General features: G+C 60.6%; 1 protein-coding gene across 1 annotated transcript in view; it reads right to left on the reverse strand.

Moving 5' to 3' along the window:
- Nucleotides 1-1,086: 1,086 nt before the first annotated feature.
- CACNA1A (calcium voltage-gated channel subunit alpha1 A) overlaps nucleotides 1,087-17,489 on the reverse strand; it is a 33,988-nt gene continuing 17,585 nt past the window's right edge. The window contains 24 exon segments of the mRNA XM_053933110.1: nucleotides 1,087-1,308; nucleotides 1,417-1,502; nucleotides 1,505-1,541; nucleotides 3,381-3,646; nucleotides 4,179-4,377; nucleotides 5,516-5,551; nucleotides 6,112-6,222; nucleotides 6,350-6,488; nucleotides 6,561-6,652; nucleotides 7,144-7,244; nucleotides 7,319-7,426; nucleotides 8,292-8,397; nucleotides 10,510-10,606; nucleotides 14,554-14,681; nucleotides 14,961-15,111; nucleotides 15,236-15,336; nucleotides 15,451-15,516; nucleotides 15,599-15,715; nucleotides 15,819-15,902; nucleotides 16,169-16,279; nucleotides 16,565-16,729; nucleotides 16,837-17,038; nucleotides 17,117-17,257; nucleotides 17,328-17,488. Coding sequence (XP_053789085.1) covers nucleotides 1,087-1,308; nucleotides 1,417-1,502; nucleotides 1,505-1,541; nucleotides 3,381-3,646; nucleotides 4,179-4,377; nucleotides 5,516-5,551; nucleotides 6,112-6,222; nucleotides 6,350-6,488; nucleotides 6,561-6,652; nucleotides 7,144-7,244; nucleotides 7,319-7,426; nucleotides 8,292-8,397; nucleotides 10,510-10,606; nucleotides 14,554-14,681; nucleotides 14,961-15,111; nucleotides 15,236-15,336; nucleotides 15,451-15,516; nucleotides 15,599-15,715; nucleotides 15,819-15,902; nucleotides 16,169-16,279; nucleotides 16,565-16,729; nucleotides 16,837-17,038; nucleotides 17,117-17,257; nucleotides 17,328-17,488 — 3,027 coding nt within the window.

The raw sequence follows: 17,489 nt of genomic DNA on the forward strand, positions 1-17,489 counted from the left end.
GCCGCGGCCTCGGGGGGAGTTTGAGGGGGGAGGTCGCTGTGTCCCCTCCTCGATTTGTGTGGGGGGGAACAGCGGGAATTTGGGGTTTGGGGGTGTTCGGGGAATCCTCCGCGGGGTCGGGGCGGCTCCGTCCGAACCGGGGGGGGCGGGATTCAGACCGCTGGGCGCCCCCCCCCCCCCCCCCCCGCCTCTTCCTGCTTCGGTTTCCCGCCCGAGCGGGACACGGGGGCGGGAAGGGGGGGGTGGAAATATCCGGCACCTGCCGCGGGGGCGGGGGGACCACCCGGGAAACCCCGCCGGTTCCGGGAAGCTCCAGGCGCTCCCCGCGCGGGGGAGGCGGCGCGGGGTTACCGGGGCGTCACGGGGGGGGCTCCGGGCCCGCCTGGGTGCGTGTGTGTCGTCCCCCCCCCCCAACTCTGTCCCCCCCCCCCCCTCCCCCCGATCCCGGGAAGGAGCGAGACGGGCTCGATCCAAAATTCCTTTTTTTTTTAATGGTTCTGGTTTGGGACTTTTCGGGTTCGGGGTCCGTTCCGTTTTGTTGTCTTGTTGTTTTGTTTTGTTGTGTTTTTTTTTTTTCTTTTCTTTTTTTTTTGCCTTTTTTTGTCTTTGATCTTTTATTTCTGGTTTCGGTAACTCGGTTCATGCAATGGCGGCGGCCCCGGTTCCGCCGCCTCCGTGCCTTGGGCGGGGAGGGGGGGCCGGTGCCCGTTCCCGGTGCCCGTTCCCGGTGCCCGTTCCCGCCGTTCCCGGTGGCGGTACCCGGTACCCGGTGCCCGTCCCGGAGCCTCCCGGGCTCCGCTCCCCTCCCGGCGGCTCCTCCCGGCCGGGGGCTCCCCCCGGGCGTGGGGAGGTTCGGGGGGTCCCGGGGAGTCTCGGGGGATCCCGGGGCCGCCCCCCCCGCGGCGGCGGCGGCTCCTCCAGATGATAAAACTCATCCAAAACCCCGGGAGCGGGCGGGGGGGGGGGGTTGCGGTGTGGGTGGCGACTTCCACCCCCCTGGCCGCGACACGTGGCGGAGCGAGTGCGCCCTGTCGCGATATGCCGGCTACGTGTGCGCCCTGTCGCGACACGTCGTGGGAGGCGCCGCTAGCAGCAGTCATCGTCCGTCTCGCTGTAGGGGTCGCGGAGGCCGGGCCGGCCCTTCCCGGCGCCGTGGCCCGGGTAGTACCCGTTCGGCAGCCGCCGGGCGGGCCGGGGGGGCGACGGGCCGCCCCCACCGGGGGTGCCGGTGCCGCGGGAGGCGCGGGGGGCGCGTCCGTCGAGGGGCATCGGCGGCGGCTCCGCGTCGCGGTGGGGCCCGCGGAGGGGCTCGGGCCAGCGGGCGGCGGGGCGGGCGGCGGGGCGGGGGTCGGTGGGCGGCGGCGGGCGGCGGGGGCCGCGGGCGGGGGGCGGCGCGGCGGGCGGGGGGCGGCGGGCGGCGGGCGAGTACGAGACGTGGGGCCGCGGCGTGGCGGGGGTCGGCGGGAGCTGGCGGCGGGTGCGGCGAGGGGTGCTGGTCCCGACGTGGAGAGCACCGGGCTGCCGCTGACCGAGCTGCTGCCCTGCAGCGACAGCGACACGGGGTGGCGGCGGGGGGGGGGGGGGACACGGTGGGGTGGGGGGGCGAGGGGGACACCCGAACAGCGGGAAGGGGACATGGGGACACACGGACATGGGGGGCGGGGGAGGAAAGGAAATGGGGACCCGGGGTGTCTCAGCCACGCGGTGCGGGGGGAGGGGGGACAGCCACGAGCCGTGCAGGCACGGGGGGGGGGACAAAGGAGAGAGCAGAAGGGACAGAAGACACGGGGGTCGCGGGCGGGGGGGGGGGGGAGGCGTGAGGCGGAAAGCGGGGGCGCCGGGTCCCCCCAAAAGCACTCGCAAGGCAAAGCTCGGGGGGGGGGTGGGGGGGGGGGGGGGTGGGGGAAGCGGGGGGCGGGGGGGGGCTGGAGAAGTTTGGAAGAGTCAGCCCCGAGGGGAAGCGTTGTACCCCAAATCTGGGGGTCCTAGGGGAGTCCTAGTTATCCCCCAGTTGTTCCATGCGGGGGACAGTCCGCGTTTGGGGCGGGTCCGTGAGCCCCCGATGCCCGGCTGGGGGGGGGCGGGGGTCTGGGGACCGTCACCCCCAATTCGGACATCTGGGGGGGTCCGTGCTCTCTGAATGGGGGTGCTGAGGACCCCAGACCCATCTCAGGGTGTGGGGGAGCTGCGTAGCGCCACTGGGGGCGTCAGGGTGGGGGGGGGGGCCTGTGCACCCCCAAACCTCAGCACAGGCTCTGTGCCCCCCCCTCCAGACTATGGAGGAGCCCCCAAACCCAGCTGGGGAGGGGGGTTGAGACCCCTGATTCAGGGGTGCACCCCAAAAGAGGGGTGCGGGGGGGGTCCCTGCAGCCTAGTGCAAGCCTGAGGGGGTCCCTGCACTCCAATTTTGGTCTGGGGTCCTTCTGGGGGAGGGGAGATAAATGGGGAGATGTGGGAGGGTGACCCCAAAACATCCCAGGCTGGCAACACGGCTCCTCCTGGAGTCGCAGCCGTTTGTTTTTTTGGTTTTTTTTTTTGGGGGGGGGGGGGCAGCTTCATTCCAAACTTTCCAGGGTGGCCGGAGCCTGGGGGGGCCGGAGCAGATTTTGGGGGGCCCCGAGCCGCTTACCTGGGCCACCCCTCGCCGTGACAGCGCAGCCAAAGCACAGCGATGGGGAAACAGAGAGGTGAATCAAGGCAGGGCCCCCCCAAGCAGCCGGGGGGGGGGCCGGGGGGGCCAAGCGAGGAGGGGGCTCTGTGCGGGGGGGGGGGGCGCGGGAGGGGCCGAGAGCAGGTAGGGGAGGGGCCGCATCCGGAGGGGTCGAAGCGTCGCCGCTGCCCCCCCCCCCCCACCCCTCCCCTCACCACCCCCAGATCCTTTTGGGAGGGGGTCCTCTCCCCCCCATCACCCTCCCATTGGGTGCTGCCCCTGCTGGGGGGGGCTGGACTCCCAAAGTCGGGGCTGGACCCCCAAGTTGGGGGGGCTGGAACCCCCAAAGTGGGCATTGGACCCTCAAGGTGGGCACTGGGCCCCCAAGGCTGGGTGGGGCTGGACCCCCCCGTGTTGGAGTGCTGCGGGGGCTCTGCTGGTGTAACTGGGACGCCACCAGTACCAAACTGAGGCAGGCAGAACGGGCGGGGCGGGGGGCGCTGGGACCCCCCCCCCCCTCACCCAGACAGACCCTCGGAGTGGGGGGGGGGGGGGGGGGGGGGTCCCACAGCCCCTCCCCCCCAACCTGAGCAGCACCCATAGGGGATGGGGGAGGGGGGTCTTTGGTTGAAGACACCGGGGGTGCAGCCCTTGTCCCCCCCCCATGGCGGGGGGGGGGGGGGTGGGGGTCCTAGAGGCGGAGGGGGGGGGAGCGGAGGGGGGCACCCACCTGGCGGGGGGCCGCGTGTTCCCGGCCCTCGCTGGGCGAGCGGGACCAGCGGCGGTCCCGGGAGCGGGGCCGCCCGTAGTCGTGGCGCTCGGGGGGCGGCACGCAGCGCTCGCGGTCCCCCCCGGCGCCCCCCCCGTGGTGGTGGTGGTGGTGGTGGTGGTGGTGGTGCCGGTGCCGCCGGTCCTTGGGCCGCCCCCGCTCGGGGTCCCGCTCCTTGGGGGGGGCGTCCCCCGACTGCGTGGTGACACTCAGGTCCGTGCCCAGCCCTGTTGGGGGGGGGGGGGGGGAACACACGGGGGGGGGGGGGGGGGTGGTCAGGAGGGACCCCCAGGGTGTGGAGTTGGAGGATTTTGGGAATCCCTGGGGATTTGAGGAGTTCTAGTGGGATTTGGAGATTTTTTTTTTTTTTTTTTTGGGGGGGTGGTGGGTGGGGGTTGCATTGGGTTTTGGGGTTCTGCTGGGGTGTGGGGTTACTGATGGGGTTTTTGGGGGGCCCTGTGGGGGGGTCCTTGAGGCGGCTTTTGGGGGGTTTTGCTGTCCTTGGGGGATTTGAGGAGTCCTCGGGGGATTTGAGGAGTTCTGGTGGGATTTGCGGTTTTTTTGATGGCGTTTCTTGGGGACCCCACGGATTTGGGGGCGCCCAGTGGACTTTTGGGGGACAACAGATGGTGACCCAGGCGACACCAGCGGGCAGAGAAGACCCGGTGCCCTCGGGCCAGGAGCCAAAGTCACCACGCCACAAGTCACGGGTGGCTTTGGGGACACCCAGGACGGGCTGGGGACACGCGGGGGTCGCACCTGTGTCGCCGTCGGTGTAGCGGCTGAGGGAGCGCTCGGAGGCGCGGTGGCCGCGGTGGCCACGGCGGGGGTGGTGGCGCTGGCCGTCCTCGGCGGGGGGGACCCGCTCCAGAGAGAAATCGTCCAGGCGAACGCCGCGGGCGCGGGAGTGGCCCAGCAGCGACGCCGAGCGCTTCATGGGGCTCGAGTCCGCGATGGTCTGCGGGACACGGGCCGGGGGCGTCACCGGGGGGGGGGGGGCCGGGGGCTCTGGGAGGGACATCGGAGCCGGGGGGCTCGGGGGGGATCACCGGGAAGGGGGGGGGGGGGGCTGCAGGGGAGGGTATCCCGGGGGGGGGGTTACCTGAGGGGGGTGGGGTCACCTGTGTGCCCCGAGCCCTTCGGAGCTTTGCTGGCCCAGGTCCCTCCCGTCCGTCTGTCCGTCCGTCCGTCCATCCATCCTCCCCTTCCTTCCCCATCCCTCCGCCGGACACGGCAGCTGACCGCTGTCCCCTCCAGGGTTGTCCCATCCCAGCTGTCCCCTCCCGAGCTGTCCCCAAGGCCTCCGGATCCGTCTCCACACGCCCCCCCCCCGACCCCCCCCGGTGAGTGCGCCGGGCTGGGAGGGATGCGGTGTTCCCCGTTGTCACCGTGTCGCCATTGCCATGGTGTCCCCACTGTCACCGTGTCCCCACGGCCCTGCTGCTCTAAGCATTGAGCTGCTGCTGAGTGGGATCGGGGGGAGCAGGGGGACAGGGACGGGGACAGGGATGGGGACAGGGGGACAGGGACGGAGACAGGGGGACAGGGACAGAGGGACAGGGACAGGGACAGGGGGACAGGGACGGGGACAGAGGGACAGGGATGGGGACAGGGACAGGGGGACAGGGACGGGGACAGAGGGACAGGGATGGGGACAGGGGGACAGGGACGGGGACAGAGGGACAGGGATGGGGACAGGGGGACAGGGACGGGGACAGAGGGACAGGGACGGGGACAGAGGGACAGGGATGGGGACAGAGGGACAGGGACGCTGCTCCTCGCTGACGAGGGTCCAGGTGTGCACAGGTGGTGCAGAAGGTGACACAGAGGGGACAAGGTGTGTGTGGGGGGACACAGGGACAGTCGGGGGGGCCGTGAGGGGTTCAGGGGGGCCAGTGGGGTGGGGGGGCTTTGAGGGGGGGGTCTCTGGGGGTGTCTGGAAGGGGAGTGGGGGGTCCAGGGAGTTCTCTGGGGTGGGAGGGGCTCTGGGTGTGGCTGTGGGGGTTCGAGGGAAGCTGTGGGGTGCCGGGGGGGGTTCGAGGGGTGGGAGGCTTTGGCGGGGGGGGGGGTGGGCTCGGGGGCTCCGCGGTACCTACACTGAGGTTATTGCCTCGGGGTCGGACCTTCCTCCGCTGCCAGAGCCGGCCCAAGAGGTGCCCGCGGAGCCGGAGGAGAGACAGAGACCGCTGTGAACCCGGACCGGCCGGGGGCGCGGGGGGGGGGGGGGGGGTGGGGGGGGGGGGGGCGGGGGCGGGGGGAGCAGCCAAGCAGCGGCGGAGGGGGAGCAGCAGCAATGAGCAGAGCAGCCAGAGTGTCCCTGTCCCCATCGAGGCGCGGGGACACTCCCAAAGCTGGCGGCAGCGAGGCTGGGCAGCCCCTGGAGCCCCGGTTTTGACTCTGTGCTGGAGCCCAGTGTGTCCCCACGCGGGGACCAGTGGCCAGCAGGCCACCCCACGTGTGTCCCCCACGCCCAAAGCCCCCTGCTGCCATGCTCATGCCCCCCTCGAGACCCCCCAGCCCAGCGCTGCAGCCATTGCGGGGGACACGGGACACTGCCAGGTGTCCCCAAGGCCACCCCCCTCCCCACCATTAAAGCTGCGGGGGGGGGGGGGGGGGGGCGATGCCAGCCTGGGGACGGTCCCCGGTGTCCTCGGCGTGACAGCACGGGTGGCACCCGGGCCTGTCCCCTCACCTGGGTGTCGGCGGGCAGCCGGGGCATGGAGGCGGCGCGGCCGTGCCCCTCCATGGGCAAGTAGTCACTGTCCGAGTGGCCATCCTTGGGCATCTCCCGCATCTCCACCAGCTGCGGCACCGGGGAAACTGAGGCACGGCCGGGGACGGCGGCACCGGGAGAGACCCCGCCCCGGGCACGTGGGGGGGCGGGCAGGGGACATGGGGGAGGTGTGGCCCGGGGTGGCACCGCCGCTCACCTGGGAGTTGGGGCGGCTGTTGGGGACATCGTCGGGGTGTCCCCGCTCGGGGCTCCAGGTGCCGGTCCTCTGGAACATCTCCTGGGCGCGCTGCGTGACCCAGGACTGGCTTTCCTTCATGTCCCCGTCCCGCGTGGCCCTGGGGGACAGCGGCGCTCAGAGCCCTCGTGTCACACCGGGGACACACCGGGGACACTGGAGGGGCACTTACGGCTCGGCCGCGGGCGCTGCGTCCGGTCCCGGGGGTCCCTCCTGGGTGGGGGACGGCGGCTCCATGCGCTGGAACATCAGCGGCGTCCGGTTCTGCGGGGATATGGGAGGCTGGACACGGGGACACCAGGACATGGGGACACTGAGACATCGGGACACCGGGACAGGGGGACACCAGGACACAGGGACACTGGGATACCAGGACACAGGGACACGGGGACACCAGGACATGGGGACACTGAGACATCGGGACACAGGGACACTGGGATACCAGGACACAGGGACATGGGGACACCAGAATGTGGGGACACCGAGACACTGGGACACAGGGACATGAGGACACCAGGACTTGGGACAGCAAGACACCAGGACGCAGGGACAAGGGGACACTGGAACATGGAGATACCAAGACAGCAAGACATGGGGACACCAGGACACAGGGACAAGAGGACGCCGGGACACCAGGAGGGGACGCCGGAGGTGGCAGAGGAGAGGACAGGGCCGAGCTCGGAGCTGCGGGGCGGTGGCGGGGACACTGCAGGGTGACAGGGAGGGGACGGCGGGGCACAGTGGCGCTGTCCCACCTGCTCCTCGCGCATGGCCTGCAGCTTCTTGGCCTTGCTCTGCCGGTAATACTCCATGATCATCATGGCCGCGTAGATCTTCCCCACCGTCAGGTCGGTGGCTGCGGGGACACGGGTCAGCGGGGACAGCGTGGGGACAGCGTGGGGACAGCGTGGGGACGGGGTGGCCCCTTACACTTGTGTGGGGTGACAAGCAGGTCCAGGTTTTTGGGGGATAGGTTGGGCCAGATGGCGATCATCTCCTTGCGCAGCTCCGCGTCCATCTGCTGCTTGTCGGCCCCGCCTGCAGGGACACGCGGGTGGCACGGGCGGCTCTGCATGTCCTTGGGGACACCCCGGTCTCGCCAGCCCCGTGGGGACATGTGTTCCCCCCGTGTCCCCATGCACACACCCTCTGTGTGCCCCCATGTCCCCCGATGTCCCTGTGTCCCCCATGCCCCCCGTATCCCCCGATGTCCCTGTGTCCCCCATGTCCCAATGTCCCCCAATGTCCCTCATGTCCCCTTGTGTCCTCCTGCCTCCCATATCCCATATCCCATGTCCCCTGATGTCCCCATGTCCCCCATGTTCCCGATGTCCCCTGTGTCCCCTGATGTCCCCATATCCCCCCATGTCCCCCTGTGTCCCCTGATGTCTCCCATTGTCCCCGATGTCCCCGTGTCCCCCATATGTCCCATGTCCCAATGTCCCCGATGTCCCCGTGTCCTCCATATGTCCCAATGTCCCCGATGTCCCCGTGTCCCCCATATGTCCCATGTCCCAATGTCCCCGATGTCCCCGTGTCCCCCATATGTCCCATGTCCCAATGTCCCCGATGTCCCCGTGTCCCCCATATGTCCCATGTCCCAATGTCCCCGATGTCCCCCGTTGTCCCCGATGTTCCCCGTGTCCCCCATATGTCCCATGTCCTAATGTCCCCATGTCCCCCTGTGTCCCCTGATGTCTCCCATTGTCCCCGATGTCCCCGTGTCCCCCATATGTCCCATGTCCCAATGTCCCCGATGTCCCCGTGTCCCCCATATGTCCCAATGTCCCCGATGTCCCCGTGTCCCCCCATATGTCCCATGTCCTAATGTCCCCGATGTCCCCATGTCCCCCTGTGTCCCCTGATGTCTCCCATTGTCCCCGATGTCCCCATGTCCCCCTGCCTTTGGCGATCTTGATGTCCAGCGCCGTGCGGATCAGGGCCATCAGGGTGGAGTTGAAGTGCACCGTGTTGTCATCAGCCACCGGCAGGTCCATGCGGAGCAGCCGCTGCGGGGGGGGGGGAGCCCCAAATTTGGGGTGCGGGGGGAGGTCAGCCGGCACCCCCAACCTCCCCATCCCGGGGGCGGGGGGGCGGGGCTGGTGAGAAGGCGGGGGCAGCCCCGCGTAGCGGGCGGGGAAACTGAGGCACGCCCCCCCCTCCCCCCCACCCAAAACCCTCCCCTTGGCCTCCCGCCTTCTCCCCACGGAATTCCCAAATTGGGGGGGGGGGGGGGGCACGGCCAAGCGAGACCCCCCAAAATCTTTTTTTGAGGGGGGGGGGCGGCGGCGCATGCGGCTCATGCAGCAGGAGGAGGAGGGGGGCTCATTCCCAGTCCCATTCCGGGGATATTTTTGGGGTTTGGGGGTGCAATCCGGCATTCTCAGGGTGGGGGGGGGATGTCACACGTGCGTGGAGGGGGGGGGGGGATGATTTTGCCAGGCCTCAGCCCGCGCCCCCTCTGAGACCCTCAGCCCCTCCCAAAAAAAAGCGCCCCCCCCCCGACCCCCCCCAATGCATCCCCTCGGAGTGGGGGGGGGGGGGGGGTTTGTGCAGAGCGAGCGATGCCAGCGGGGAAACTGAGGCACGGACCCCTCCCCACCCCATGCCCGCCCCCTCACCGACCCCCCCACCACGATGCAGGACCCCCCCCCCTCCCCCACCCCACGATGCAGCTCCGGAGCCCCCGCGGTTCGGGGGGGGGGGGGGGGGAGGGGCGGGGGCCGTGCAGCAGCCGGGGGGGGCTCACTGAGGGGGGAGGGGGTGGGGCTGGGAGGGAGGGGAGGTCCCTAAAAATGGGATGCCCGATATAGGGGGGCAGGGACCCCAAACTGGGGCTCTGGGGGGGGGGCTGGCTGAGCCCTTTGGGGCACCCCAAAAAAGAGGGGCCCCAAATCGGGGCTGGGAGGGTGCTGAGCCCTTTGGGGGGACCCCAAAAAGAGCGACCCCAAATAGGGGCTCGGGGGGGGGGGGGGCTGGCTGAGCCCTCTGTGGGAACCCCAAATCGGGGCTGGGAGGGTGCTGAGCCCTTTGGAGGGACCCCAAAAAGAGGGACCCCAAATCGGGGCTAGGGGGGGCTGGCTGAGCTGTTTGGGGGGACCCCAAAAGGAGGGATCCCCAAATCGGGGCTGGGGGTAGGGTGGCTGAGCTCTTTGGGGGGACCCCAAAAGGAGGGACCCCAAATCGGGGCTGGGGGGGGCTGGCTGAGCTCTTTGGGGGGACCCCAAAAAGAAGGACCCCAAATCGGGGCTGGGGGGGGTTGGCTGAGCTCTTTGGGGGGACCCCAAAAGGAGGGACCCCAAATCGGGGCTGGGGGGGGGTTGGCTGATCTCTTTGGGGGGACCCCAAAAGGAGGGACCCCAAATCGGGGCTGGGGGGGGTTGGCTGAGCTCTTTGGAGGGACCCCAAAAGGAGGGATCCCCAAATCGGGGCTGGGGGGGGTTGGCTGAGCTCTTTGGGGGGACCCCAAAAGGAGGGACCCCCAAATCGGGGCTGGGGGGGGTTGGCTGAGCTCTTTGGGGGGACCCCAAAAGGAGGGACCCCAAATCGGGGCTGGGAGGGTGCTGAGCCCTTTGGAGGGACCCCAAAAAGAGGGACCCCAAATAGGGGCTCTGGGGGGGCTGGCTGAGCTCTTTGGGGGGACCCCAAAAGGAGGGACCCCAAATCGGGGCTGGGGGGGGTTGGCTGAGCTCTTTGGGGGGACCCCAAAAGGAGGGACCCCAAATCGGGGCTGGGGGGGGTTGGCTGAGCTCTTTGGGGGGGACCCCAAATTGGGCTCTGGGCGGGGGGGGTGTCTCCCCTTCCAGGAGACCCCCAAAGCAAATCTCCGGGAGATGTCTGAGGGGTCCAGCTGAGCCCCAGCGGGACCCTAAACCCCTTTTGGGGTGGGTTTGGGTTGGGGGGGTCCCCCCAGTGTGGTGGGGGGGGGGGTTGGGGGGGGGGGGGGCGCATCTTACCCAGCCCATCCGGGGGGGCTCAGCAGGGGCCGGCGGCCGCAGGAGGGAAAAACAAAAAAACCACCAAAAAAACCCCAAAAAAACCCAAAACTCCCCCAAAATGCGGCCCGGGGGGGGGGGGGGCCGGGGCCGCGGGGGGGGGCACCCCCGGGGGGGTTATTCTACCTTATAGGCCACGCGGGGGGGGCAGCTGGCGCCCAGCCCCAGCGGCGGCGACATGTGCCGCAGCATTTCGTACATGTCGGCGAGGGTCAGGCGGCCCCTGGGGGCGAGAGAGGGGGGGGGACACACCGGGGGGGGGTTACAGCGGGCTGGGGGCGGGGGGCACAGCGAGAGAGGAGAAATTCTGAGAGCGAGGAGGAGAATGCATGGATGAAGGAACGGAGTGAAGGAAAGTAAAATAAAATAAAATATAAAATTAAATTAAATTAAAATGAAATGAAATAAAATAAAATAAAATAAAATAAAATAAAATAAAATATAAAATTAAATTAAAATAAAATAAAATAAAATAAAATAAAATAAAATAAAATAAAATATAAAATTAAAATAAAATAAAATAAAATAAAATAAAATAAAATAAAATATAAAATTAAATTAAAATAAAATAAAATAAAATAAAATATAAAATAAAATAAAATATAAAATAAAATAAAATAAATGAAATAAAATAAAAATAAAAATAAAATAAAATAGAATAAAATAAAAAATTAAATTAAATTAAATTAAATTAAATTAAATTAAAATAAAATATAAAAAAAATATAAAATAAAATAAAATAAATGAAATAAAATAAAAAATAAAATAAAATAAAATAGAATAAAATAAAATAAATAAAATATAAAATAAAATAAAACAAATGAAATAAAATAAAATAAAAATAAAATAAAATATAAAATATAAAATAAAATAAAATAAAATAAAATAAAATAAAATAAAATAAATGAAATAAAAAAATAAAATAAATAAAATATAAAATAAAATAAAATAAAATAAAATAATAAAATAAATGAAATAAAATAAAATAAAATGGGTTTTAAGTGGAAATTTTTAAAAATTAAATTGAATTTTAAAAAAACGAATGTCAATTTTTTTAAAAAATTAAATTTAAAAAATTTTTAAAAATTCAAAAATTAAATTAAAGTTAAAATTTAAAAATTTAAAGTGAAAGAAAATTAAAATAATTTTTTAAAAATTAGAATTAAAATTTTTAAAATATTTTAAAATTAATTTTAAAATTAAAAATAATTTTTAAAAAAATTAAGTTAAAATTAAAATAAAATTTTAAAATTAGAAAAACATAGAAAGAAATTAAATAAATTGTAAATTTAAAAAATAAATTTAATTGTAAATAAAAAAAACAAAAGAAAATTAAATTGTTAATTTAATAAATAATAGAAATGAATTTGTAAATTTAAAAAAAAAGGAGATTATAAATTAAAGAAAAAAGTCTGAAATAATTATAATAAATTAAATAGCATAAATGATAAAAAAGGGAAATAATTTTTAAAAATTAAATAGTGGAAATGATTTAAAAAAGGGAAATAATATAATAAATAATTATAAAAAGTAATAGGAGTTTAAATGATTAGTAAAATGGAAACATTCAATTGAGTCGTGAAAGTAATAAAAAATAGGAAAATCAAATCATAAAATAAAATTAATAAAAATAATTAAATAAAAATAATGAATTATGGGGTTTTATAACAGAAACTGAGGAAAAAATAAAAATTAATAAAACCAACAAAAAAGTGAAATTAGGAGAATTACGAGAAAAAAGAGAATATTTAAATAATTAAAAACAATTAAGCAGCGAAAAGGATAAAAGCGAGAAGAAAGAAATGAAGAAAATTCATAAAGAGAATAAGGAGCATGAGAAGCATGGGGAGAATAAAAAAATTACAAAAATAATTTAAGAATAAATCCATAGAACTAAGAGATATTTAATTAACAAAGAGATTTAAAGAAGGAAAATAATGAAATGACGGAAATAATTAAATGACAACAATAATTTAATAATGGAAATAAGAATGAAAATAATTTTATTATGTAAATAATTAAATAATGAAAATAACTTAAAGATGTAAATAATGAAATAATGGAAATAATTTTATAATAAAAATAATTATTAAAATAATTTAATAATTAAATAATTAAAGTATATAAATAATAAGAATATTTTTACAATGAGAACAATTAAATAAATATAAATAATTAAATAATAAAAAACAAATAGACAGCGATAAATAATTAAATAAGGGTCAATTATTAATGGGCAAATAAAAATAAGTAATAATAAGTAAAAAACAATTTTGAAATAATAAAATAATAACAAAATAATGATAACAATAAAATAATAATAAATAAATAATAACTCGATGAATAGTAATAGGTAATAAAAACTTAAATAATAATGTAGAAAATAATAACAATAACAAAAATAATAAAACAATTATAAATAATTATGAATGAATAATAATAAATAATGAACTGATAACATAATAATAATAAATGGAAAAAAATGACAATAAATAATATCTTAATGAATAATAATAAACAATAGAATAATGAAAATAAAATAACAGTAAATAATAATTAATAATAAATAACAAAACAATGAAAATTATATTACAATAAATAATAAGGTAATGAATGGTAATGAAAAAATAATGATAATAACAACAAATAATAACTGCACTGTATAATAATAAATAATAAACTAATGGAAATCAAATAACAATAAATTATAACTTAACGAGTAACAAATAACAAAATGATGAAAACGAAATAACAATAAATAGCGTAATGAACAGTAACAAACAATAAAATATTAATAAATCAAATGATAATAATAATAATAATAATAATAATAATAATAATAATAATAATAATAATAATGAATTATTACCACTCAAACAGAACCGCTCAAACCAACCAAGAACCAAAGGAACCCAAAGCGAGGCCAAGGCAGAATTTCCCCTCCTGGCCCCACCCGCACTGCTCGGGGGGGGGGGGTTGGGCGGGCGTTTTTTGGGGGGGTGGCCCATGCCGGGGGGGGGGGGTCTCCATGCCGGGGGAGGGGCTGTGTGTCCATATACATGATATATATATATATTTATTCCCATATATATGATGTATATCCGGCGCCGGGAAGCGCATTCGGGGGGGGGGGGGGGGGTGGGGGGGAGGGGCGGCGTGGCTGGGGGAGGGGTGGGGGGCGGCTGGGGGAGGGGGCGAACCTTGCAGGCCACCCTATGGGGGCATTTCTTGCCCAGCCCCAGGGGGGGGGAGATCACGCGCAACAAACTGTACATGTCCCGGTAGTGGATGCGCCCGCTGCAAGAGACACACGTTAGTGGGGGGGGGGGCGGGACCCCCCCCCCCCCCCCAAAAAAAAAAACTGGGACACCCCCCTCAAACACCCCCCCCGGGAACCCCCCCCCCCCCCGGCACTGCTCCGGGCCATGGGGGGGCTGCGCCCGGGGTGGGGAAACTGAGTTAGTTGGGGGGGGGGGGGGGGGTCGGGACCCCGCCCAAAAAAAACGGGACAACCCCCCCCCCAAAAAACTGGGCCAACCCCCTCAAAGCGGGACAACCCCCCCGAGACCCCCCCCCAGGCTGGGGTGGGGGGCGGGAAAGGTGCGTTAGGGGGGGATGGGACCCCCCCCCCAGGGAGGTTTGGGAAGGAGAGACCCCCCCTCCCCGGGGTGGGGAGGGAGCGATCGGGACCCCCCCCCCCGGGGACAATTCGGGCTCCAGGGACCACAGGGGACCCCTGGGGGTGGGGAGGGGGTGGGGACACACCAGGGGACCCCGCCTCATAGGACCTGGGGGGGGTCTCGGGGTCACCTTTTCTGCCCCCTCCCCACAGACCCCGCTGCACCCCCGGGAAATGGGGGGGGGGGGGGTGGTGGGGACGTGACCCCTCCGTTGGGAGGGGACCGCGGGGTCTGGGAGTGTCCCTGTCCCCCCCCAAGGGGTGTCCCTGTCCCCCCCCCAGGGGTGTCCCTGTCCCCCCCCCCAGGGGTGTCACTGTCCCATCTGGAGTGTCCCTGTCCCCCCTGCACGGTTTGGGGGTGCCCCTGTCCCCCCCCCAAGGGTGTCGTTGTCCCCTCTGGGGGTGTTCCTGTCCCCTCCGCGGGGTCCGGGGGTGTCCCTGTCTCCCCCCCCCCCCGGAGTGTCCCTGTCCCCCCCCCCGGGGGTCCTTACCAGGCGGCGGGGTCGTACTCAGCCCAGACCCGCACGTACTCGTCCAGGTGGTGCGGGCCCAGGATGGACGAGTCGCGCGTCAGGTACTCGAAGTTGTCCATGATGACAGCCACAAAGAGGTTCAGCATCTTCGGGGGGGGGGGGGGGATGGTCAGGAGTCTGTCCCCACCCCTGCCAGAGCCCCCCCCCCCCGAGGGGACACGGAGCCCCCCCCCCGGGCTCAGCAGAGGAAGAGGAAGGAGATGAAGGGAGGTTTAAGGGTGTGGGGAGGGGGCTCTGGGGGGCACGGGGAGGGTTTGGGGGCACTTTGGGGCGGTTTGGGGGGGGTGTGGAGGGGTTGGGGGGATTTGGGGATGGTTGGGGGGGGGGGGGTTGGGGCGCTTTGGGGCCCCTCCCGGGGGTCTCACCAGGAAGGAGCAGAGGAAGATGAAGGACACGAAGTAGAAGTAGGCGAACTCGTTGCCGCACTCGTCCTCCTTGATGCCCGAGTTCTCGTCGCACGGCTTGCCGCTGAGGCACGACAGCATGATCTCGTGCCACGCCTCGCCCGTGGCACTCCTGGGGACAAGGGCACATGGCGGGGGAGCTGTCACAGCGAGGGCGGCACCAGGGTGGCGCTGGGATGGTACTGGCATCCCACCAGGTGACACCGGGGTGGCACCCAGGTGACAGCGGGGCTCACCTGAAGAGCAGCATCAGCGCCTGGAAGAAGGTGCGGAAGTTGTTGTGCTGGGTGATGGCCGACTCATCATCCTCCTCCTCGATCCCGATGTTCCCAAACACCTGGGGGGGGGGGGGGGGCAGCTCGGGGGGGGGGGGGGGCTGAGGTGCCACCTGCACCCGGGGGTGCCACCTGCACCCGGGGGTGCCACCTGCAGCTGGGGGGGGGGGTCTCACCTGCATCCCGATGATGGCGTAGATGAAGAAGAGCATGGCGATGAGGAGGCACACGTAGGGCAGGGCCTGGGGGCACAGCGGGGTCGGTCACGGGAGGGTGGCCCTCTGGGGGGGTGGGGGGACAGTTTTGGGGGGTTTTGGGGGTCACCTTGAAGGATTGGACGAAGGTCCAGAGCAGGATGCGGATGGTGTAGCCCTGGCGCAGGAGCTTGATGAGCCGCGCGGCGCGGAAGAGCCGCAGGAAGCTCAGGTTGATGAAGTTGTTCTGGGGGGGCGGGGGGGACATGGGAAAAAGGGGGTGAGGGGGGGGAAAGGGGACCCCGGAACGGGGTCAGGGGAGGGGAAGGGGGGTGGCAGTGCCCACCTACCCCGAACTCCGTCACCAGGATGTCCGTGATGCTGCCCAGGACCGTCACGAAGTCGAAGATGTTCCAGGCGTCACGGAAGTAATTCTGGGAGGGGGGGTGGTGGGGGGGGGAGGGATGTGGGGTCCCGGATCTCGGGGTACCCCTGCACTGACCCCATAAATCTCAGGGTGACCCTGTGGTGAATCCCTGTACCCAAGATACCCGGAGACAGATCCTTGGGGTCTCCTGAGGTTTTGGGGTCCCTGACGTGCCTGGGGTTCCCTGATGTCTTGGCACCACCCCCCCCCCCACCATGTTCCCAGGGTGTCCTGGTGGTCCGGAGCGACCCCCCAACCCTGGGGTCCCCATACCAGGACACCGAAGGCCATGATCTTGAGGAGACACTCGAGGGAGAAGAGGGAGGTGAAGACGTTGTTGAACATCTTGAGGACGTTCTCGTAGGTGTCGGAGGCATCGTAGAACTGTGGGGACAGCGCGGGAGGGTGGGGACAGGGGGACGCTGTGGGGTGGGGGTGGCTCCAGGGGGACAGGGACGGGGACAGGGACGTTTCCTGGATCCCAGGGGTGCTTCTGAGGGGACAACGCTGGGCTCCAGGAATGGCTCCGGGCATGGAGGGACAAGGGCACAGAGGGGACAGAGCAAGACAAGCCCCAGGAACAGGAGGACCTCGGGGGGGGGGGTTCAGGGGTGGGTGACAACAACCCCTGGGGGTCCCCCCAGCCCCCCCAGCGCCCTCCCTGCCCACCTTCATCATGAGCACGATGGTGTTGAGGGCGATCATGGCCATGATGGTGTACTCGAAGGGAGGGGACACCACGAACTGCCACATGCGGTACTGGAAGCTCTGGCGGTTCTGGGGCATGTGCCGGGTCAGCGGCTTGGCGCTGATGGCAAAGTCGATGCAGGCTCTCTGCAGGGTGGGGGTGACATGGGGGTGTCACCCACCCCGGAGGGGACATGGGGGTGTCACCCACCCTGGTGTGGATACGGGAGTGTCACCCAGCCACAGCACCACACCTCATTCTTCTCCAGGCTGTACTCCTCCATCATCTTGTCCCCCTGCTCCTGGAAGGTGATGATGATCAAGGCCACGAAGATGTTGACAAAGAAGAAGGGGAAGACCACAAAGTAGACGACGTAGAAGATGGACATCTCCATGCGGTACCCGGGGCTCGGCCCTTGGTTCTCATACGTGGCGTCCACCGAGTGCTTGAGGACCCTGAGGGGCAGGGATTTGGGGGCTGGGGGATCCCGTTGCCCCCTTCAGACCCCCGCCCCAAATCCCTGCCAGCCTTACTGCGGCCACCCCTCGCCGGTGGAGACAGTGAAGAGGGTGAGCAGCGCCCAGAGCACGTTGTCGTAGTGGAACTCGTACTTCTTCCACTCGCGCTTCTGCGCCTTCACCTCGTTGTCCTTCTCGTACACCAGGTACTCGCCCCTGCCCGGGGAGGGGCGGTGGGCGAGGGCCGGGCGGGGCGGTGGGCGGGCCCCTCCCGGCCGGGCCGTACCTGCAGTCCTTCTCGAACTCCTTGGACTCATCGGTGCAGTAGAAGAACTTGCCCTTGAAGAGCTGCACGGCCACCACGGCGAAGATGAACATGAAGAGCATGTACACGATGAGGATGTTGAGGACGTTCTTCAGCGAGTTCACCACGCAGTCGAACACGGCC

This window comes from Vidua chalybeata (assembly GCF_026979565.1).
Source record: "Vidua chalybeata isolate OUT-0048 chromosome 33 unlocalized genomic scaffold, bVidCha1 merged haplotype SUPER_33_unloc_2, whole genome shotgun sequence".
In the NCBI taxonomy this organism is placed as follows: Eukaryota; Metazoa; Chordata; class Aves; order Passeriformes; family Viduidae; genus Vidua; species Vidua chalybeata.